General features: G+C 40.2%; 2 protein-coding genes across 3 annotated transcripts; one reads left to right on the forward strand and one right to left on the reverse strand.

The window, feature by feature from the left end:
- Nucleotides 1-7,296: 7,296 nt before the first annotated feature.
- LOC101159587 (tubulin alpha-1B chain) lies at nucleotides 7,297-9,823 on the reverse strand. The gene is made up of 4 exons (XM_004070901.5): nucleotides 9,671-9,823; nucleotides 8,705-8,927; nucleotides 8,475-8,623; nucleotides 7,297-8,404 (listed from the first exon to the last, which is right to left on the reverse strand). Exons 1-4 carry the CDS (start codon nucleotides 9,671-9,673, stop codon nucleotides 7,424-7,426), a joined length of 1,356 nt encoding a protein of 451 aa, XP_004070949.1. The 5' UTR covers nucleotides 9,674-9,823; the 3' UTR covers nucleotides 7,297-7,423.
- On the forward strand, nucleotides 8,810-19,180 carry agmat (agmatinase (putative)). Of its 2 annotated transcripts, XM_004070900.4 has the most exons (9): nucleotides 8,810-8,948; nucleotides 9,076-9,143; nucleotides 12,887-13,218; nucleotides 13,958-14,160; nucleotides 14,298-14,346; nucleotides 15,425-15,620; nucleotides 16,829-17,008; nucleotides 18,473-18,557; nucleotides 18,654-18,872. In XM_004070900.4, exons 3-9 carry the CDS (start codon nucleotides 12,941-12,943, stop codon nucleotides 18,725-18,727), a joined length of 1,065 nt encoding a protein of 354 aa, XP_004070948.1. In that variant the 5' UTR covers nucleotides 8,810-8,948; nucleotides 9,076-9,143; nucleotides 12,887-12,940; the 3' UTR covers nucleotides 18,728-18,872. The 2 variants fall into 2 exon arrangements, with proteins under 2 accessions (XP_004070948.1, XP_078805940.1); XM_078949814.1 differs by lacking the exon at nucleotides 16,829-17,008 and having other exon boundaries at nucleotides 18,654-19,180.
- The last annotated feature ends 3,151 nt before the right edge of the window (nucleotides 19,181-22,331 follow it).

A 22,331-nucleotide genomic window follows, 5' to 3' on the forward strand; every position in this document is an offset into this window, starting at 1 on the left:
TTTACTTTTAAAATTCTTGTCTCCTCATCTTCTAGCTCTGAAAGTTTCCCCTTCAGAAAATCAATCTCCTCAAGAGCTTGACAGTTGTAAGCTTCTGCCTCGCGAGCTTCTGCTTTTATCTCATTGTATTCAGTCTCCAATGTTTGACGGTGTTTGAGAAGATCAGTCAGCATGGTTTTTTCGTCTTTGAGCTCCTTTGTTTTCTGTCGAAGAGGTTCCAGTTTGCTTAGTAACTTGTTGTATTGCACAGCCACTTCACAAAGTTCCTTTTGCTGCTGTTTTAGTTTTTCAACCTCGTTCTCTGCCTTTACATTTTTCTCCTTTTCAACATTCAGTTTTTCCTGCACCTCATCCATGTTTGAAACCTTGAGCTGCAGCTCGGCAACTTCTGTGTTCAGGGGGAGGAATGTTGTCATCAAGTCATTAGTTTGTGCTTGCAGCTCCTTATATTCAGACTCCAACGCTTCACGGTGTTGCAGTTCATCTGCCAGTGCATGTTTCTCTGCTGTGAAGGCATTTGTTTGTTCTCTGAGCAATTCCAGTTCTCTTCTTTCCTCCTCACGTCGAGCAATCATCTGACGTGTTTCCTCCTGCTGCTGTCTCTGATCAAAGATCTCTCTTTCCAGTTGAGCCCTCAGATCTGTGAGACGTCGCCTATCTTCTATCATGCTAGGATAGTTGTCTGCCATCTTCTTTTGTTCCTCATTTTGTTCTTGCAACTCCTGAAGGTTTTGCCTCAGTTCTTCAGTTTGTTGTTTTAAAGCCTGGAATTCATTAAATTCATTTCTCAAATCCGGTTCCAGGTGTGCTTTGTGGGCGGTCTTCTTCTGGAGTTTCTTCAGTTGGGATTGCAGATCTCTCTTCTCCCGTTCCAGAAGTTTACGTTCAGCTTTCACGCCAGAAATTTCTTGTTCCATTTCTTTCAGCTGCTGAAGTCTGGTTTGAAGAGAGGCTATTAATGTTTTCAGGTCTTGGTTACTTTCCAAGGCCTGAGATGTTCTAGTCCTCTCTTTTTCACACACATTTTCCACGTGGATCTGCTTTTCCACGTCCACTCTAAGACTCTCCAGCTGCTTCACCTGTTTTCTGTTTTCCTCCATAGCAGCTTTCCGTGTCTTTTTCAATTCCTTGCATGAAGCGTCCAAATCTTTCCTTTTCCGCAAACTCTTGCAAATGTTCTCCAGATGTTTGCTCAAAGTGTCATTTTGCTGCAGAATGTTCTCTGTGACGTTATTTAATTCTTCAATTGAAACGGCCGTCTGCTGAAATTCTTCGCCGTGTGACATTTTGAATGAACTGGTCAAGAAATCTCAAAACGTGGACTCAAACTCAGTTCTTGTTTTCTAAAGATGTGAAACCTTCCTGTTTCTCTTTCTCTTGCGTGCCTTTGCAGACGAACTCTGAGATACTTTTACTCTGAAAATGCCTCATATTTAAGGATAAAATGCAGCAGCTCAAATGATGCCTCTGAAGACTAAAATTAGAAGTGACATAATCCACCTGCTGATGTCAAATTATGTCATTACCTCATGATGTCATTACTGATGACGTCACTGTGCAAACTTTTTTCCCTTGAAAAATAAAAGTATTTTTGGTGCTGTCCAGCAGCTGAAACAGACATTAAACGAGGGGTCTGTTGTTTCCAACAGGATTTCACTTCTATAGCATTTTCAACAGTCACTAAGAATTTTGAACACATTTTTACTACTTATTTGTACAGATATCAATCATTTTTCCAGTTTTACTGATCTTATTACCAACCTATGGCATTTTTGACATGCACATGCTTCCCCTGGAGAATGCCATCAGACGTCACAACATCCGCTTTCATGATTATACCCAGCTGTACATAGTTACATCTCCTGATGACACAAGACCAATAGAAGCACTTTTTGACTGTATTTAAGATGGGAAATCATGGATGGCAAATCATTTTTTGCAGCTCAACCAGGAAACAACTCAAATTTTAGTCATTGGTCCTGAAGCCAAAAGAGATAAACAGCTATTGAAGCTAAAATACCTTTTATTAAGTTACTCAGAAACAGTTAGAATCCTGAGCGAACTCTGCTACACGAATTCTCACCAAGACCAGAAGGCGGGCTCACATAACCCCGATTTTGAAATCCCTGCACTGGCTCCCCATATGCTGCAGTATTGATTTATAGATATTTTAAATATTTATTTATATTTATATATAATATGTATTTTTAAATGTCTTAATGGTCTTGCGCCTTCTTATCTGTCAGATCTTTTAGTCAAAAATGAACCAGGGTCTTTTATTAGCCACAGTTGATACTTCTTGAAAAGCAAAACTACATTTTCCAGCATTTCGTAGCGTTTTACAATCCATGTCTGACAACAAGTTGAAAGTGCCATGCATGCTGAACTGATGAAAACTTGACCTGCTTTATGGCAACATAAATTCCCATCATCAATAGCTTGATGTTGAAATTCTGCAACAATTTAAATTCAAATTTGTTAAAGTTTTTTTTTCCAAGTATTTTTTTTCCTTCAAAATATTACAATTTTTAACATTTCTGTTTCTGACTGTACGAACCCTGTCGCATGCACCAGTAGTTCATAATTCTGAAAAAAATGTCCACATTTTTAGATTAAAGTCAGGATTTCCCTTTCTCCATTGGCATAAGAAGTCCCTAGAAAATTAATTTATTCCCGTGTCTGGGAAGTACATTATAAATGCATTTTTGTTAAAAAAAAAAAAAGTTAGAAAGCAGGGTTGCATTTTAGAAAAACAATTTTAGAATACCAAAACTTAAAAAACATAAAAGAAAACAAAAGTAATTTCCATAAAAAAACCTAAATGTTCAAAAATAAAAAAATGTTTCCAGAACCGGAAGAGGTAGGTACTATGGGACAACGCTGATTGGATGAGGACGTTTGTCCATCATATGAACTGAAAGTTATTTTAAATGAAGCAATGTTGGATTTTATGGTCCAAACAACAATTTCTCATAATAATCCACGCATTTCCCCATTTACATTTTAAATCAAAAATGGAGCAAATTACATGATTTTCCTAGCATGGCGGACCCAGGTGCTGGAACCCAGAAACAAGACAGGTGAGTGGCAGGTAAGAATAGATTTATTTCTTCCAGGGTAGTGAGGCTTGGAGTTAGCGATGATCCAGATAAGACTGTGGCTTGTGGCGTGGCTGGAGGTGCTAGCGCGGTTAGCGTAGGCCGAGAGCTCCACTGGTTTTCCGAGGGGTTGATAGGGAGTCCAACTGGCGTCACTCGTGAAGTGATTTTCCTGGAGCAGGAGAACAATGTTAGAGCCAGAACGAGAGCAATGACAAGAACAGATCATAACATGACGAGACCAGGCTTAGTCACCATAAGGGGCAACGAACTGGCATTGAATGATGGAATTGAGTCTCCTTTTGAGCTGCAGGGCTGATGAGGTTGAGTGGCGACAGCTGGTGGTGGTTATTATTATTATTATTTATTATTTTTTTACTTAATATATTTCGCCTGACACACAAGAGTCACCCGGAAGTAGTTTTGTGGACTTTTACTATGAACACTGCGCAAAAGCTGCGCGGCTCATGCTATCAAGTATCGTCATTTTCCAGGTAAGAATTAATTCTGTGATCTTTTCTTTTTTCAGTCACGTCTCTGAGGATGTTAATTTGCTAAAAGTGCAACTTTGATAAGATAATCATTGCTATTTTAACAACAATTAAAATAATAATGATTAAAGGAACCGGGTGGAGACTTGAACGGTCTTCACATGAACAGCTTTTCCCGTGTTCGGTGACAACATGACAGAAGAAGCTTCGAGCCAGCCTGGATGATTCCCTGATTTATACAGTAATTATATGGCATCACTGTTGCTAAAATATACTCAAGATTGAAAATAGATTGAAATCAGTAACCAAGTTAATATGTGAAACAATATCATCAAAGTGCATTGTATACTTCTTAACCATATACATAACTTGACACTTAAGTGATGAACTTTAAAAGTACATAAAATACTATGTTGAGTTTAAATGTGTTATTTCTGCAGGTGAAGTTTTGTAGAAGCAAAATTACAAAAAAGTTTGTGCTGTGCCAGGAGAGATGGGAATACAAAGAAGACAATGACCTTCCACCATGCAGTAATTAGCTAAATCACCATTATGAATTTCACAGATTTATGTGCAATGTAATCCTTAAATATTATTTAACCTTAACCTCCAATTTTTTAAATTGCAGGTCCTTTAGAAAAAAAGCCTTTTTACCTGTTGCATAAGCCTGATTGGTTGTAAAGGCTGTGTTGGGGAGTGGAATAGGAGCCATGATTCCTGCCTTAAGCCTCAGGCTGATTATCTGGAAACCACATCTATGAGGAATCGCATCAAACACTTGTACAATTCCAATCAACTTAATGTTCATTTAATCAAAACTGCAGTTTAAAACGTTCATATTAGAATTGCTTCATTTAGGAGTTGTTCCATGTTTACCATTTTAAGTTTTAAAGGTTTATTAACAAAGTTGATGTTTGATTTTCAAAGCTGTTGTTTAGAAATGTTTCTTTGACGGTGAAAAAAACTGAATTCTGACGTGAGCATTATAATAATGGATATGAAAAAAAACAAAATTGTTTGCAATGCAATATATTTATTACAAACTTAACATGAATATGTTTTTCAATAACAGAAAAAAAGAAACAGTTGTGTATATTACTCTATGGGCTTCTTCATACATTCAATCAAATGTTACATTAAAAATCACTCAGCTCAGCATATACTCAGCATATCTGTCAGTCACATTTATTTGATGAAGCAGTGCATCTGGGAAAAGTCTGTTTGTGCTAGACTGTATCAAAAAGAGTCATGTCAGGGAAAGTCTGTCCACATCGCTGCTCAGCATCACGTCTGTTGAGTTTGTTGGGAACAGATCCTCTCCAAAGAAAGATACCCGGGTAAGGGACCCAGTTTCTGCTCAGACATGCTTGCAGCTTCAGCACTGGACTCCAGCTCCACTGAAATCCCTGATAGACAACCATCAGTTGCTGTTCATCTTTCATTCAGGAAAAAGTCGAGTTCATCAAAATGAGGAGAAAACAGGTTATACCAGAAAATCATTAGGGAGGGGTCAAAACAGCAAACTCAGATTAGAATAAATTCTTTCAGTTTTATAAAAATACAATCTATTACACTTTGGTATTCCTCCTATGCCTGAAAATCTAAAATGTTTTTTTTGTACTTTGTGACATGCTGCAGGCATAACAAAACCCACATACTTCCCTACCATTAGTGACACATCCAGACACGTCTGATCATGTGCACATCCAGTCATTTACAGTCAGGTTTATGTACATTGACACACTCACAGTCACAGATCTTAATAAGTGGGAATAAGAAGCACTTATAAATGTTATTCTGGGACACAAACTGCTACAGTTTAAATGACAGCTTAGCTGGTTATGCTGCTGGTACATCTGTCTGAGTATCCTGCCCACTTGACATCTGTTTCTTCACAGCTGCTGCTTCAGACAAAATCCTCTCACAGACATTTTTGAACATTTGTAAACCTAGTTGGTGTTGATATTTCTGTGTGCGCTCTGTCACTACATCTCTTAAATATATCGAGATTAAAGGTTAGATTGACATTTATCCTTTCGTCATTTGCTTTCATTGTTTACCTGCAGAACGTCCGTCACCCACACAAACTAATTCCGGGTGGCCCTTCTGCTTCAGACAAATCTTAAAAAAAGAAATAAAACGTTCATTAACAGTTTGCTCCATTTTTGATTTAATATGTAAATGGGAAATACATGGATTATTATGGGACATTGTTGTTAAGGACGATAAAATCCAGCATTGCTTCATTTAAAATAACTTTCAGTTCATATGATTGACAAACATCCTCATCCAATCAGCGTTGTCCCATAGTACCTACCTCTTCCGGTTTTGGAAATGTTTTTCATTTTTGAACTTTTCGTTTTGTTTTCTTAAATGTTTTCCTTTTTTAATTTTAGTTTCTGGAAATTAATTTGGTTTTGATTTTTTAAGTTTTGGTTTCTGAAAATTTGTTTTGTTTTCTAAAATGTAATATTGCTTTCTAACTTTTTTTTAATCTTAAAAATGTTTTTGTTTTCAGTAATTTCTTGAATGATTTGCACTTCAGGACCACTGCACTCCATGGACCTCAGGGACCGGCCTCCTGCGGGTTCTCAGCGTCAGGACTAAACAAGGGGAATCAGCCTTTCAGTCGTATGCAGCTAAAAGCTGGAACAGTATCCCTCTACTGTGTTTAGGTTCAAATCTAGACACAAAACATTCCTGTCTACCTGTGTATATAACTGAAGGGTCCTTATTGACACCTCTTTTGATTTTCCTTTCTATTGCCTTTCTTTTAAAGTAAATTTTATAATGCTTTTTTATGTTTTTAATCTTTGCTCTATTACGCAATGGGATTTTAATGCATTCTGCGATGTGCTGAAGTCTGTCAATAGGCTTCAGCCGTCAAATCTTTTCCTTTCTTTAAAATAAATCATATATTTATTATGTATATTTTTTATCTTTGCACTGTTATGTATTGTGATTTTAATGCATCTTTCTGTTTTGTGAAACACTGTGAATTACTTTGTGTACGAATTGTGCTATACAAGTAGAAAAAAGAAAGAAAGAAGAAGATGGTTAATTAATTACTATTTATTTGCTTTATTTTCTATAAAGATCATGGAAAAATATATATTTATATAAAAAGATTAAATCATCGTTAAAAATAGGATTTGGACCTTACTTAAGTCAATTTTTTCAGAAGCATTGAAATTTTTTCGACACACCAAATTGTTGAAGTGCAAATTGGATGTAAAAAAAAATCAATCAAATTACTTTATGGAAAAAGACACAACAGTGGCTCAGGTGGTTGAGCGGGTCGTCCAATGATCGAAGGGTTGGCGGTTCGATCCCTGCTCCCACCAGCCAAAAATGTCGTTGTGTCCTTGGGCAAGACACTTCACCCTCCTTGCCTCCAGTGTTGCTCCACTGGTGTGTGAATGTGCATGAATGCTCCCGGTGATGGTCAGAGGGGCCGTAGGCGCGAACTGGCAGCCACGCCTCTGTCAGTCTGCCCCAGGGCAGCTGTGGCTACAACTGTAGCTTACCATCACCAAGTATGAATGAGGAGTGAATGAATAATGGACATAATGTAAGCGCTTTGGGTGTCTTGAAAAGCGCAGATAAATCCAATCCATTATTATTATTATTATTAAAAGTCCTAAACTAATGTGTTCCACTTTTGTACGTGTTGGTGTTTACCCAGAAATGAGCATAAACAACACAAATGCATTCACATTACAACAACTTTATTTTGAAAGGATCCAGACTGCCATGCAATAATCACAGCTCTGAGCAGAAAGATGCAGTTTGGAAAATGTGAAGGACCCTTGCTGAATTTCCTGGGTACCACTTTTAATACTCCTCTCCTTCTTCTTCTCCTTCACCCTCAACGGTGTCGACTCCAACCTCCTCATAATCCTTCTCCAGAGCCGCCATGTCCTCTCTGGCCTCAGAGAACTCTCCCTCCTCCATACCCTCACCCACATACCAGTGAACAAAGGCGCGCTTGGCGTACATCAGGTCAAACTTGTGGTCCAGCCGAGCCCAGGCCTCTGCAATAGCAGTGGTGTTGCTCAGCATGCACACCGCCCTCTTGACCTTGGCCAAGTCTCCACCAGGAACTACAGTGGGCGGCTGGTAGTTGATGCCAACCTTGAAGCCAGTGGGACACCAGTCCACAAACTGGATGGAGCGCTTGGTTTTAATGGTGGCAATAGCAGCATTCACATCTTTAGGCACCACATCGCCACGATACAATAGACAACAAGCCATGTACTTTCCATGGCGGGGGTCACATTTCACCATCTGATTGGCCGGCTCAAAGCAGGCGTTAGTGATCTCAGCCACTGAAAGCTGCTCATGGTAAGCTTTCTCTGCAGAGATGACGGGGGCGTAGGTGGCCAGAGGGAAATGGATACGTGGATATGGCACCAGGTTGGTCTGAAACTCTGTCAGGTCAACATTGAGGGCACCATCAAAGCGCAGAGAGGCAGTGATGGAGGACACGATCTGGCTGATCAGCCTGTTCAGGTTGGTGTAGGTGGGACGCTCAATGTCCAGGTTCCTGCGGCAGATGTCGTAGATGGCCTCGTTGTCCACCATAAAGGCACAGTCAGAGTGCTCCAGGGTGGTGTGGGTGGTCAGGATGGAGTTGTAGGGCTCCACCACGGCAGTGGACACCTGAGGAGCTGGGTAGATGGAGAACTCCAGCTTGGACTTCTTACCATAGTCCACAGACAGGCGCTCCATCAGCAGAGAGGTGAAACCAGAGCCAGTGCCTCCACCAAAACTGTGGAACACCAGGAAGCCTTGAAGACCAGTGCACTGGTCAGCCTGAGGAAACATATCGAACCCAGTAAGATACAGATTGGGAGTTAGCTTCATATCCTTAAAATTAACCCACCAGTTTGCGAATCCTATCCAGAACCAGGTCAATGATCTCTTTACCAATGGTGTAGTGTCCACGGGCGTAGTTGTTGGCAGCATCTTCCTTACCAGTGATCAGCTGCTCAGGGTGAAACAGTTGTCGGTAGGTCCCAGTGCGCACTTCATCTAAAGAGATGGGTCCAGTCAAGATGTTGAATCGAAATAAAACCCACAGGAAAACAGTGACGCCAATAGTCAATACTTTACCAATAACAGTGGGCTCCAGGTCCACAAACACCGCCCTAGGGACGTGCTTGCCAGCTCCAGTCTCACTAAAGAAGGTGTTGAAGGAATCATCCCCCCCACCAATAGCTTTGTCACTGGGCATCTGTCCATCAGGCTGGATTCCATGCTCCAGACAGTAAAGCTCCCAGCAGGCATTGCCAATCTGGACACCAGCCTGACCGACGTGGACTGAGATACACTCACGCTGGGAAGAAGAAGTAAAATGGTAAAAAGAAGAAATGTATTTTTTTTTTAGAAATGTTTACATTCTGTTAAAAAGAATCTCTTTAGCCTTGTCATTCCCGCTCTTGTTATGATCAAAATATGTTGAAGGCATTTTTATTTTTTTTCAGAAAATTCTGCTGCAACACTGAAGTGGGGTCTGCACAGAGGATAACAGGGGAGAGGAAGGAATATCTAGGTCAGACATGTTGCAGAGTGTTGGTGCTCAAAAAGCCACAGCCATAGGAGCAGTCACAGTTACAAGGAGATTAATGCATTTTTTGTGTTGTTGTTTTTATCGATGTTGAGATGTCCTGCTTTAATGTTTTTTGTTTGATAAACAGTGATCTGCAAATATTGTGCATGAAAAAACTGAAGGCAGAGAATTTATATAACATGAAACAAACATGGATGACAAATGGGGCAACCAGACTGGCGAATGAATGGAAGCCCGGTGAAGAGAAGAAGACGTCTAAGCTGATTTAGTTGTGTAGAAGAAGATTAGGCGTCTGCATAAATACTCAGTATAATATCGTTCAGGGTAAATGCACATTCTTATTGCAGTTGCAGAAAATTCGTGTTTTGACAATTCTAAGATCTAAAATACAGCAATCTAAAAATATAAAACACAATCTTGTACAAATTAAACATGATTGCCAATTTACCAACATAGTGCACCTTCATCTTCAAAAATTCTGTTAGAAGAAATTATATAGTCATGCTTACCATGGTCACTCGTCGTTATTATGTCATGTAATGAGACAAGTTTGAGGATGCGTGAGTCTGCAATGTGCAGAGGCAGAAGACTGAAGCCGCTGCTCTGGTCACGCGCAGCTCGCTGAGTCGCTCGCACCCCAGCCTCCCCAGAGGATTCAGAAAGAGGGCAGTGGGCATGCGCGCCGTGAGGTATGGCAAGCCAAATAGCTGAATAATCCTCAATTGCGACCGAAGGGCTAAATTGTTTATTTTCTTTGTAAAAAAAAACCCAAAACGCATTACACATTATTAGGAGCACCCCCTCTCCCCCACAAAAAAAGAAAAGAATAGGAAAACAAGATGGAAATGGAAATTGCTGCAGATGTTCTGGCAGAAGAGAGCAGGAGGGCTCAGTTGGTTGAATGTAGGACTGCCTCATGGGAAACCAAGGTCCGTTTCCCAAGGGATGCAATGAGTTTCATCCAGTGTGGGTCCTTAGGCAATAGCCTCCACACTACTGCTTAACTATGTAGCCATAATTAAGGGGGCACAGAGTCTGTAATCCCCTGTGATGGTTCCACCTGGATAAAATACAGGGTTGAGTAAGGGCATCTGGCAATAAAAATCTCTGTCAAACCTCCTGTCGAATCAGTAAAAGCTGAAATGCTGTGGCAACCCCTGAAAGGAGATGCTGAAAGGTGAACAACTCTCTTGTGAAAAATTTGAAATTTATATCAATAATAAAGCATGGGGTTGTGTAGGAGGGGAGACATATATTTACCAGGTGGTTTGACTGAAGGCAAACTCAACAAACAAATATCTCCTTTAACTCTGTGCAACTAAGTCCTTTTTTAATATTTTGTTGGGGATTTCTGAAAAATGATGTGATCTGGAGCTAAAAGCCTAGAACCAGTTTAGCAAATTCTAGGACTTTGAGCTACTGAGATGTGTGACGTCAGACCTGGCTGATGCGCCAACTGGGCTGCTGTTTCCCTGTACGACGGACGAAATAAGTCTTTCACTCCAATCAACTTAGCAATTAATTTGTTCCTTTATTATTTCTATTGTTGAAAATGGATTTGACTTCTATTACTTCATTTCCCGCACCAGCGGTCAAAAACCTTTTCTCCTTCTGGCTGATCCACACCTGTCTGAGGTCAGCTAATCAGTCTCAATTTATAATAGACACGAAAAAATGACATCAGTGACACAGACAGGACATGTTAGTCATGCATTGTTTTCCATCTATGAGACATATAGATACATGGTCAATGCTTTTATGTAGTGATGAGGCTAAAAATCTTTGACAGTAGCTCCTCCCACACAAATCTGGAGCATCAAGTTCATAATCACATTTTTAGACAACTGTCAAATAATTTTTTTTACACGTGCCAAAAGAGAGGAGGAGGATGCCAATTTGAAACACAAATTTCATTCAGTTTTAACATGAAATAAGGAAAGGACTGTCGTTACCCAAAACCCACATGGGCTGCCTTAAACTATGAACCAAATCTAAATAAAAACATGAAAAATTAGTTATGATGTAAAAGGTTTCAGACCCAGAATGGTAATTCTGACAAATAGAATGACAGTAATATCTTTATATTTCTTTATTGAAGTCTATGGGATTTTGACCTTTGGGACCAGTGGATCCTTCATGTTTGGAACTCTGTTCAGTTCTCATATACAGTTAATGGTATAACTAATAATTGGTTAATGGTGTTTGTTTTCACCACTATGAGGTGCAGATTTAGAGGTCAGGGACGTTTGCTTCATCATTCAAGACTCACTGATTTAAAAAAAAAATGTTTTCAGTGTATTTAACATGTTTTTATGGCGTGTTTCTGCTGAAGGATGACATATCTAAAGAATTTTAAGCTCAAAATTCCATTTTTGAGTTTTTCTCCATTCAAATCATTGTGAATCAGGAGCAGAAGCAAAAAGGCTGTTAGAAAAAGCCTGTAAGTACAAGTAAGTACAGCAGAGGTGTCCAAACCTTTTGCAAAGAGGGACAGATTTGGTCAGATGAAAATGTGTGAGGGCCAATCAATCGGTCTGCATTCTCTAAACTTTTATTATAACATCCATCAATAAATTAGAATGAACTAACAATATAATAAATTAGATAAATAAATAATAAATGAAAACCAAATATTAATGAAAACTTTATTCATACCTCACATAAAACAGAAATACATCTAAACAAATCTTTACCAATATCACTGCAAATCTCATATTACAAGACCAGGAATAAAATAAAGAAAAAGTCTGTGTGGAAATAAAAATTGTTAACATAAAATCTGGGTCTACGTATATGAATTGTTATATTATTCACTATTAAATGCTCGCTTTAAACTTCTAAAATTAAAACGTGGCAACAGAACAGAAGTGCAAATAATTGTGGTTTTGATTGCAGAAACAAATAAGTTTGTCCTCATTTGGCCTGGTGGTTGACAGGTTCACAATAACTTATAACGTAATTTAGCCAATCCCAATCAATAAGTTGTACACACAATTCTCAAGTGCTAGAAGTCGCATGTCATCGATTTTATGGCAGGAGCCTGCGAGCCAGGGGAAATTGGACCACAGGTCACATTTGGCCCCAGGGCTGGACTTTGGACATGCCTGACCACGGCAAGCCATAAACTCCCTGCTCTGCTTCCTTCTGATGCATCCACTTGTCCAAGACCAGATCCACGTACGTCTTTGTTTCCTCGTCAGAGCTGGCATCTGGCTTCAAACTGTACGGCTGGATAGCTCCAATATTGCTGGCCTTGTTTGTTGCACCGGTAATGTTTGGTTTGGGGTATGGAGGCTGTAAGCCATCTTGTAAACAGATGGAGAATGGGGAAGGGGGCGGGCTTACTCCATGCCAACAGTCCCGCCCACAACTCAGAGGTGATGAATTTGTAATGAACTACTACTGCTCAATGCAGAAATTATGTCCTAGAAAATGATACAGGTTTGCTGATTTTTTTGCTTAAAAAGAAGGCATAATCATAATTTATCATGATAAAATGTAATCATTTTTAGGCTTATCATTTCTGTTTTCAAGTTCATCAGTGTTGAGACTTTATAGCGTTCACTGATGATCCAGAAAAGAAAATGGTTATTATTATTATTATTATTATTATTATTATTATTATTATTATTATTATTATTATTATTATTATTATTATTATTATTATTATTATTATTATTATTATTATTATGCGTCTATGCCTTTAATGACTCCTCGTTTTCCAGGAACTTCTCAAGCGTCGACTTCGCCCCCTCCGCCGCTTCAGAACCAAGAAGTCAATGCAGAGAAGAATGTTCCCACGTTGGAATAAGTTGAGTTTAAAAAGCGCTGCAGCGGCGCACTTTTTGTCCTTTTCCTCTCCTCGGAAAGCTCTGACTCCGAGCAGAAAGTGCTCCGGGAAGCGGTTCAATGTCCCGCCGAGCGCCGAGTTCGTGGCGCGGGTGTCGGGGATCCCCACCATGGCCAAGCTGCCGTTCCGGGAGTCCGCAGACGGGCTGGACGCGGCGTTCGTGGGCGTCCCCATCGACACCGGGACCTCCAACCGGCCCGGGGCCAGGTGCCGACGCCGTTTTTCATACTTCTGACTGAACGTTTGTTTACAAAGTAGTTTCCGCAAAAGATGTGTTTTGGACTTTGAACTACTGACGATCACATGGTAAAGTTTTGAGAAAAATTGAGGGGTAAATGCAAGAATCGACCATTCAGACTGGAAAGCCGTTGGTTCCGGACCCAGCCCGCTGATTTGGTCCGGATCGAGCTCTGAACCTTTGGTCTGTGTTCAGACTGCTGTCAGCCTTTCCTGCTTTTATTTATTTATTCAAACACAGATGACATACTGTAAATAAAGAACATTAAACTGTAAATTGTTTAAAGTAAACGCCAGTGGGGATACATTCAGAATTATATTAAAGCAAAAACTGTTTTAATTGTTTTTTGGTTTGTACTGGGGGAAATGGAATGCAAGTCAAATCTAATTTTGGGCCAACAAATCAAAGCTATTGGGACATTTATTGCTAAATTTAGTTTTGTGAATATAAGAATTGGTTAACAAAATCAGGAGATTTATTAAATGTAATTGAGATGAAAGTTTATTATCATAATTAACTTAAGATGTTTTTCCACGTAAAACTAAAATCTGGATACATTTTAGTTTTTAACAGATTTGTTAATCCGTCCCAAATTTTTTCAGTGTACCTGCAAGCCAAAAAAATGTGTATCCACACAGAGCAGTTTCTTTTGGCAATATGTGGCTTTTTCTCAGCTTTCATTGAATATTTACTTTTTTTTTTTAACAGGTTCGGTCCACGGCAGATTAGAGTCGAGTCTGCCTTGCTGCGGTCTTACAATAGCGGGACCAGAGCGGCCCCTTATGAATCCCTTGTTGTCGCTGACATAGGGGATATAAACGTGAACGTTTATGACCTGAAGGACACCTGCAGGCGCATCAAGGAGGCCTATAGAAAGATCCTGAGCACTGGCTGCATCCCGCTGACAATGGGTGAGAGTCAGTTAACACGCAGACCCTCAGTGTCTTCTTCAGAATCCCAGAAAGTCAAAGAGAAGCTGAATTTAAGAGCTCCTAATACTTAAAGAAGCTTTTGGCAAAATTATTAAATGAGATATTGATGTGTGCAGGTGGGGATCACACAATTGCATACCCAATACTCCAAGCTGTTGCTGAGAAGTAAGTGAACCTTTTAGCATGAAGCTTTTGCACTACTAATAAATGACATTAAAGTCCCACTTTGATCATATTTTATTCAATTTTTTTAAGCGTTACCAGTGATCTTCTGATTAGGCAGTTTTTTTGCTGCCAAAATCAATAAACCTTTTGTTTTTAAAGGAGATAGTTTCTGCAGAGCAGCAGTAGTTCATTAGAAATTCACCTCTGAGTTGGGGGGTGGGACCGTTGGGTGGAGCAATCCTGCCCCCATGCTTTCCCTCCTTCCCTCTTCGTTGTTGAGAGCTCAGAGCAGGGAGCTTGTTGCCCACCCAGCATATTTTCTACGTCAAAAATATGGTCTTTTTTAACTATTTTTTCATCTGTTCCTGATTCACAACAATTTGAATAAAGAAATCCGCAGATATTAAAAATTAAATTTTTTGTTTATGTCCTCCATCATCAGAAAAATGCCACAAGAACGTGTTAAAAACACAAATTGAATTTGAATTTGGAATCTTTAATTCTTCAAAGGTGACACCTGAATAACACATTCCCTTTGACACACTGTAACTGTGACTGTTTACGCCATTAACGTGAATCGTTGTATTCGTTGTGAATGTTGCAGCACATTTTTAACATTAAGTGTTGCATATCGCTGCAAGGCTGCATTTCTCCGTTTCAGAATCTGCTGGAATTATGTTATTGATGTAAACAGCATTGAGTTATGATTGTCGAAAGAATGCCAACACTGGAGCTAAAGATCTGATGTTAAAGGATAAAACTATTTTATTTTTTACAGACTAATGTTTTGCATTTTTTCTCTGAGATTTGACATGTTATGTGAGGACGAAATTTTGTTTTGACTGGTTTGGACAATGCATCCTTGAAAACAACAAGACTATTTTTACAATTAAATGTGATCTCCATGGCAACAAATGTTTATTGAAAAGTTGTCTTATATTCTTAGCCTTTGTTTTTCTCATAGATGAGGAAGCTATCATAAGTTTCATTGCATTCTCCCATCATCATAGATGCTTTCAAGTTCCCACAATGCCCTCCTGTTCAATACACTTATTCCCATTATTTGATGACTTATCAGGTATGGCCCGGTGGGTTTGGTGCACGTTGACGCTCACGCTGACACCAGCGATGTAGTCCTGGGGGAGAAGATCGGCCATGGGACTCCTTTCAGACGTTGTGTGGAGGAGGGGCTTCTGAACTGTGAGAGGGTGGTTCAGATTGGCCTGCGGGGTTCTGGGTACTCTGCAGATTCGTATGAATGGAGTCGTGCACAGGTATGACTACCATGCTGTATCACTGACAGTTTGGAGACACACATCAAGCAGTTCTGCCAAAAAAAATAATCAGAAATTCTTTCAGATCAAACTGTTAGAACCTGACAACAGATGTCAGTTTATGGAAGTCCAAGTCTTATACCCGCTGAAAATAAGTGTTCTATTGCCACACATCGTCAATGTATATTAAAATAACAACTGGTAGTGATGTCATATTTACTGTCTTCCAACCACAAAATCATAAGTACAGGAAGATGAAATCTGCTAATCAGTGACTCGAGTAATTTCTCATCCTGATTGGCTGAACACACCTTACTTTAGTTTGTCAGCATCAAGCAGTCCAGAGAGAGCAGGAAAACAGACAGGGTTGACGCTCTTGGGGACTAGGGTTGGCCAGCCTTGCTCTAAAACAAGAAATAAGCCTCAATTCTTGGTCAAAACTGCCCTTACAGGTGAATTATGGGCTGTCTGTGGGCAAAAAATGGCCCAACCTGTTTGGGGGCACTCAGGCCGTAGACCACCTGGTGAGCGTGTTGAGCACAGTGTCATGCACATTTTTTTTTCTACCAGCATGCTGCAGGCAACAAGTCGTAGTGAAGACTTAAACATTATGTACGGTTGAAGTAGGTGAGATGCAGGCATGTCGTACAGATTTGTCATTATTTTAACCCCTCTGAACCTTGCGCACTGTGCAAAGGGGACCCATTAGTGCCGTTGAAGTGCGCAGTCAGACAGCTAGCTTGTGTGTGGTCTGTAAGGAGCCAGTACAAGCACCTTACTAATGATTAGAGTCTGTAACCCTTGTGCTATCCTAGGCACTTTAACATTGGGAGTTGGGTCATCTACACCCACTAGACAGTGCTCTGAACCTTTTTTTTTCAATGATTTGTGATCTTCACTGGTGTCCATGGATTACATGAAATCTTTCCACCTTTATCCAGCTTTGTCATGGTAGGGAGAACACGTCAATGTAAGGGTGGGGTCATCTAAGATAGCACAAGGGTTAAAATGCAGCCGCTCCTGTCTACGACTCTTCACGGGCCCAGAGAACCCCAAAACCCGCAGCACTCGTGCAGGTGGACGTGACTGAGGCCTAAGTAAAGATTAAGACTTGAGTTCCTGCCTGCTTTACTTTAGGATGACTCAGGTCAATGTCCCAGATGTTTAAACATGTATATTTCTGAACAAACATCCTTTCACTTCTGCAGGGTTTCCGTGTGGTTCAGGTGGAAGAGTGTTGGTTCAAATCCCTAGCCCCTCTTATGTCGGAGGTCAGGGCTCAGATGGGCAGCGGCCCGGTCTACCTCAGTTTTGACATTGATGCTCTAGACCCAGGGTTTGCACCAGGAACTGGAACACCAGAGATTGCAGGACTCACACCCATACAGGTACACGTTAGACAGGGGAAAATCTGCTATTCTGACATTTTGAAGGCTCACTACTCCCCTCCTACATGTTCAGACAAGCAAGAACCAAGAATGTCTTTACGAAACAGTGGCTGAAGTGAATGACAGTGACATTATCAGTCAGTATCTCTTTATCATGGCACGCTCTATTGGGGGAGAAATATCAGGCAATTAATGGAACATTGTCCTTTTGTGTTGCTTTGTTAAAGGTACCAAAAAAACTGGTGGCTGCACAGTGGTGTAGTGATTGGTGCTCTTTTTTACAATAAGAAGGCCCTGGTTCAAACCCCAGCTGGGTCCTTTCAGTGTGGAGTTTGCATGTTCTCCTTGTGCATGCGTGGGTTTTTCTCTTGGCACTCCAGTTTCCTCCCACAGTCCACAAACATGCTTTCTAAGTTATTTGGTATCTCTGAATTGTCCTAAAAAACGACACAGGTTTGGTTATTTTGGCTAAATACGGCATAATTATTATTAAAAGATGACAGGGAGCACTTTAAAAATAGATCAAAAGATGATTGGAGTCAGACTGTAAACCTTGTGCTATCCTAGGCATTTTAACATTGGGAGCTGGGTCATCTAGACCCACTAGACAGTGCGCTGAACCTTTTTTCTTCAATGATTTGTGATCTTCACTGGTGTCCATGGATTAAATGAAATCTTTCCACCTTTATCCACCTTTGTCGTGGTAGGGAGAACACGTCAATGGAAGGGTTGGGTCATCTAAGACAACATTTTGGTCTTCCTATATCCCCAGATTGCATTCCGATTGAAGACTTCTTTGGGATGTTCTAAACCAACCAAATACATCTATGAAAAGGATCCGCAGCCTCTATATTGGTGTCAAAATCAGGAACTTTTTGGGTTTGGCTAGAATTCACGTCTCACCAAATGGATCATATTTTCCACAGCAGGTCTGGAGCTGCTGGTTCAGATTTTCCATCCATCTACCATCTGGGTCACAGGGTTGCTTTAGTCTATCCCAGTCACTGTTGGGTGAAGGCAGGATACACCCCAGTCCATTGCAGTGCAACAACCACACACACACTCACATTTACACCACAGGACAACTTAAAATTAATGAACCTATAAAGCATATTTTTGGACTGTGGGAGGAAGCCAGAGAAAACCCAGACACGCACGAGGAGAAGATGCAAACTCCACACTGGAAGGGTCCAGCTGGGATTCAAAGCGGTGTCTAAGCCCCTACACCCCCGTGCAGCCCCTGCTTCAGATTTCGTAGGTGTGGTATACAGATCATCTTTCTTGCCCCCTAAATGTTTTCAATTTCTGAAAATTCAAATAAAATGTAATTCTATTTTATTTGACATATGCAAGACAAAAACTAGCATGCAAATTCCTTTCTTTTGCATATAATCCTGCAGGTATCATGCAGTAAAGTGCAGGGGGTCTTTCTTGGATAGTAAAAATGTTTCTTATTGAATTCAGGGCGTTGAGATCATCCGGGGCTGTCGTGGGCTGAACCTTGTAGGATGTGATCTTGTGGAAGTGTCGCCGCCGTATGACACAACAGGTAACTTCTGAAGTTCCTTAGCATTAAATCACCGTTTTCATTTGTATGTTTAAAAAAACCCAAAAACGTTTTCTTTTGCCTTTTTCCTTCAAACAGGAAACACAGCTCTGACTGGAGCCAACCTCCTCTTTGAAATGTTGTGCGTGCTTCCAAAAATGAAATACTACTGAGATTCTGACACAGCTGATCGACAAGAAATAATCGTATGCCTTTGATTTGAGTCTAAGATGAATTCACTTGTTAGAAAAATCAAATTGAATATTTGCACTTTGGCAGTAGAAATTAAAGACCCACTCCGCTCATTTTATTATCAAAGCTATCCCAGTGGTCCTTTTTACTATGAATATGCTGTTTTTAGGCAAAATCAACAAACCTGTGTTGCTACCTCTGTTGCTACCCAATCGAGTTTGTCTTCGAATGTTTGCATCGTTTAGATTTGTGCTGTCTGTCTGTAATAACATCAATAGTTGATTATACAGTGGTGCTCCCAGTTAATGAAGAAAATATCAATTCTTGTTATCACAGAGTTCTTGCTCAGACAATCAAAGAGGAGGCAGAACTGTCGGGAATTGTGACCGGGAACTTTGTTATGTTATATTATGTTTTAATCATTTATGAATGAATTACGAGTTTTACCATCTTAGAATAACAAATGTGAAAAAATATACAAATTACGGGAGCTAATCTAATTCAAATTACCTAATTGTTGCAATGTTGGCAACAAGAGGAAGTATTGTAGGTGGGACCGATCAGGTAGCAATACTCCAGCTAGTTTACAAGAAGCTTGTGGCCCGCCCCCCCATCATAATTTCCACAACACTAATATGCTCTTTTTCAAACTGCATTATTTTTGTCTGCTCCTGATTCACAACAATTTGAATTAAGAAATACATTTTTATGTTGAAATACAGAAATACATTTCTGTCTTGAGGATCACTGTGTCCTTATTGTTTGATAAGTTTGATAAAAATCTTTGGTCCCCATGATGTGTGACATGATTACAGAAGTTTAGGGCACTTATGGACATTTTAAGCCACTGTGACAGTTTGAGGCACTTACTGAGATTTGGAACTATAGATTAGTTGTTGGAGGAATTGGGGACATAAGATAATTATTTGAGTGGCTCCACTGTTGCCTTTTTTTTACAGAAATAGTTTTTTGCCTCCCCTCTGGAAAGAAATGTTGCAAAATTGTATGAATTTAAATATATAAAGCTTGCCAAATACCAAATAAACTAAATAATTGAATAAAATAATATGACTTGTGTCTATTGTGACTACATTTTTGACATTATAAAGAATCAAGATGAATTGCGCTAAGCTGAGCAGGTAAATTAGCTCCTTAATCAAAATGAAAGGATTCTAAAACTTTTTGATTACTTCTTGCTTTTCTTTTTTCCCCCAGAATGCACATTTAAGGGTCATGGTTAATCTCAAACTCACAATGCCACATGTCCACATGCACTCTCATTAAAAATGTTTAGTATTTTGTGGCATTTAAGAAAGTATGAATACTTCTAGTTCCTTAAAAAAATGGTTCAGAATCTTTGATTGTCTTCTTTGCTAAAGTAAAATATCAAAGATGTCCCGAAGCAGCTGCTCTCTACATGCAGGCCTGTTGTGAATGCTGCCACATCTGTGGTGGTGATATTTAAAACATGAACATTTTTTATGTCAGTGGTTTAGCATAAATTTGCATAATTTAATGTCCCACTCTGATCATCTTTTGATCTACACTATGTTATCAAAAAGATTCGCTCCCCCATCCAAATGCTCAGAATCAGGTGTCCTAATCACTTGGTCTGGCCACAGGTGTATAAAACCATGAGTCAGGCATGCCGGTGGTTTTCACTAACATTCGTGAAAGGATGGACCGCTCTCAGGAGCTCAGTGAACTCCAGCGTGGAACTGTGATAAGACGCCACCTGTGCAACAAATCCAGTCATGAAATTCCCTCGCTCCTAAATATTCCACAGTCAACTGTCAGCTCTATCAGAACAAAATGGAAGAGTTTGGGAATCATGCAAGAAATGGGATGGTTTCAGCTTCCGAAAATTGTGTACAGATCCTAGAAAAAACGGGACCGTCCATTGTCATGCTGCGATGGAGATGTGTTACTGTATGAGGAAAATGCTGGTGACATCAGAGGTTGTAGTCATTACACTCTTCATTTTGAACAGTACACCGGAATGGAATGACCTTCATTGAACACACAAAGGTATTCTCACTCATTGATAACCCACAAAACCCTTCTTGGCTTTGTTGAAACCTATTTAAATTCTCTTCTAGAAAGGTCAAGAAGTCATTCTTCTTTGTTCAAGGGACTTTTATATTTTATAGCTCCTTTTAGGACCAATTCTGTGAAATAAGCTTTTAGTTCTGCTGCATCTTCTGCCTGGAGCACTACAAACTGAGGTGAAGCTGTGGAATTAAGTTCCTCTTAGTACTTTTTGCATGATTTCGAAACATTTTAAAAGTGCTTTGAACAGTACTTTTTTTTTCAATTTTGTACTCTTTTTGATAAACTATTCAACTCCTCCTAATATAAGATAAGATATGAGATGAACTTCATTAATCCCCGAAAGGAAATTTAGATGTAGTAGCAGCACCACAGTATAAGATAAGTGATAAAAGATACAATAAATACAAGACACAAAATATACAGGGAAGAAAAGAAAAATAAACAGGCGTAAACTCTAGAACTCTCAAAAATCTTATGTACATCCAAGTCTGCCATATGAATTGTGAAATCTAATGGCTAATGGCAGGAATGACTTCCTGTATTGTTCTCTAGCACAGCGGGGGTGTATAAGTCTACCGCTGCTTCTCAGTTTGTCCGACTCTCTGAAGAGGGAATGGGAGCGATTGTCCATGATGGTCCCCAGTTTAGCCAGTAGTCTGTCCCCCACCACCTCCTCCAGATTGGCCAACTTGAAGCCGATAACAGACCCTGCTTTTTTTACGAGTTTATTCAGTCTGTTGGCGTCCTTTGCTTTGATGCCAGCACCCCAGCACACTGCAGCAAAGAAGATGGTGAAGACTGGTAGAACATGTAAATCATCCTGCTACAGACATTGAAGGACCTGAGTCTCCTCAGGAAGTAAAGTCGGCTCATGCCCTTCTTGTAGAGCGCCTCAGTGTTCTTTGATCAGTCAAGTTTATTGTCCAGATGGACGCCCAGGAACTTGTAGGACGAGACAATTTCTACATCCGATACAGACTGGGGAGGGCGGAGACTTTCTCCTACTAAAATCAATCACCATCTCTTTTGTTTTGGCCATGTTCAGCTGCAGGTAAATATCCCCAGACCACCTGACGAAACACTCCACAAGGCTCCTGTACTCCTCTTCCCGTCCATTTTCCACACACCCGACTACAGCTGTGTCATCAGAGTACTTCTGGAGGTGACAAAGCTCAGAGTGGTACTGGAAGTCAGTTGTGTAGGTGGTAAATAGGAAGGGGGACAGCACGGTTCCCTGAGGGGCTCCTGTGCTGCTTATCAGGGGGTCAGACACACAGCTGTGCAGTCTCACAAACTGTGGTCAACCTATCAGGTATTCCTCAATCCACGAGACCAGGGGGGCATCCACCTGCATCTTCCCTAACTTCTCCCTCATCAGTCTCGGCTTGGTGTTGAAGGCTGGAGAGAAGTCAAAGAACACGATCCTCACTGTGGTGTTTTGGCTTTTCCAGGGAGGGGTCTGCCCTCTTCAGCAGGTATATCAGTGCATCATCCACTCCAACCTTGGGTTGGTGGGGCTCACTGCCAGTCTTA

The sequence above is a fragment of the Oryzias latipes genome, chromosome 7, assembly GCF_053564925.1.
Source record: "Oryzias latipes strain Hd-rR chromosome 7, Olatipes_Hd-rR_3.1".
NCBI lineage: Eukaryota > Metazoa > Chordata > Actinopteri > Beloniformes > Adrianichthyidae > Oryzias > Oryzias latipes.

What these genes read in the sequence shown, in the direction of transcription:
- LOC101159587 (XM_004070901.5), bottom strand. An exon ending in CCTGGAGCCCACTGTTATTG is followed by an intron (nt 8,624 to 8,704) that starts GTAAAGTATTGA and finishes CCATCTCTTTAG; the next exon opens with ATGAAGTGCGCACTGGGACC. An exon ending in TGGATAGGATTCGCAAACTG is followed by an intron (nt 8,405 to 8,474) that starts GTGGGTTAATTT and finishes ATGTTTCCTCAG; the next exon opens with GCTGACCAGTGCACTGGTCT.
- agmat (XM_004070900.4), top strand. Translation starts at nt 12,941, where the DNA reads ATGCAGAGAAGAATGTTCCCACGTTGGAATAAGTTGAGTTTAAAAAGC. An exon ending in TCCAACCGGCCCGGGGCCAG is followed by an intron (nt 13,219 to 13,957) that starts GTGCCGACGCCG and finishes TTTTTTTAACAG; the next exon opens with GTTCGGTCCACGGCAGATTA. An exon ending in ATGAATGGAGTCGTGCACAG is followed by an intron (nt 15,621 to 16,828) that starts GTATGACTACCA and finishes TCACTTCTGCAG; the next exon opens with GGTTTCCGTGTGGTTCAGGT.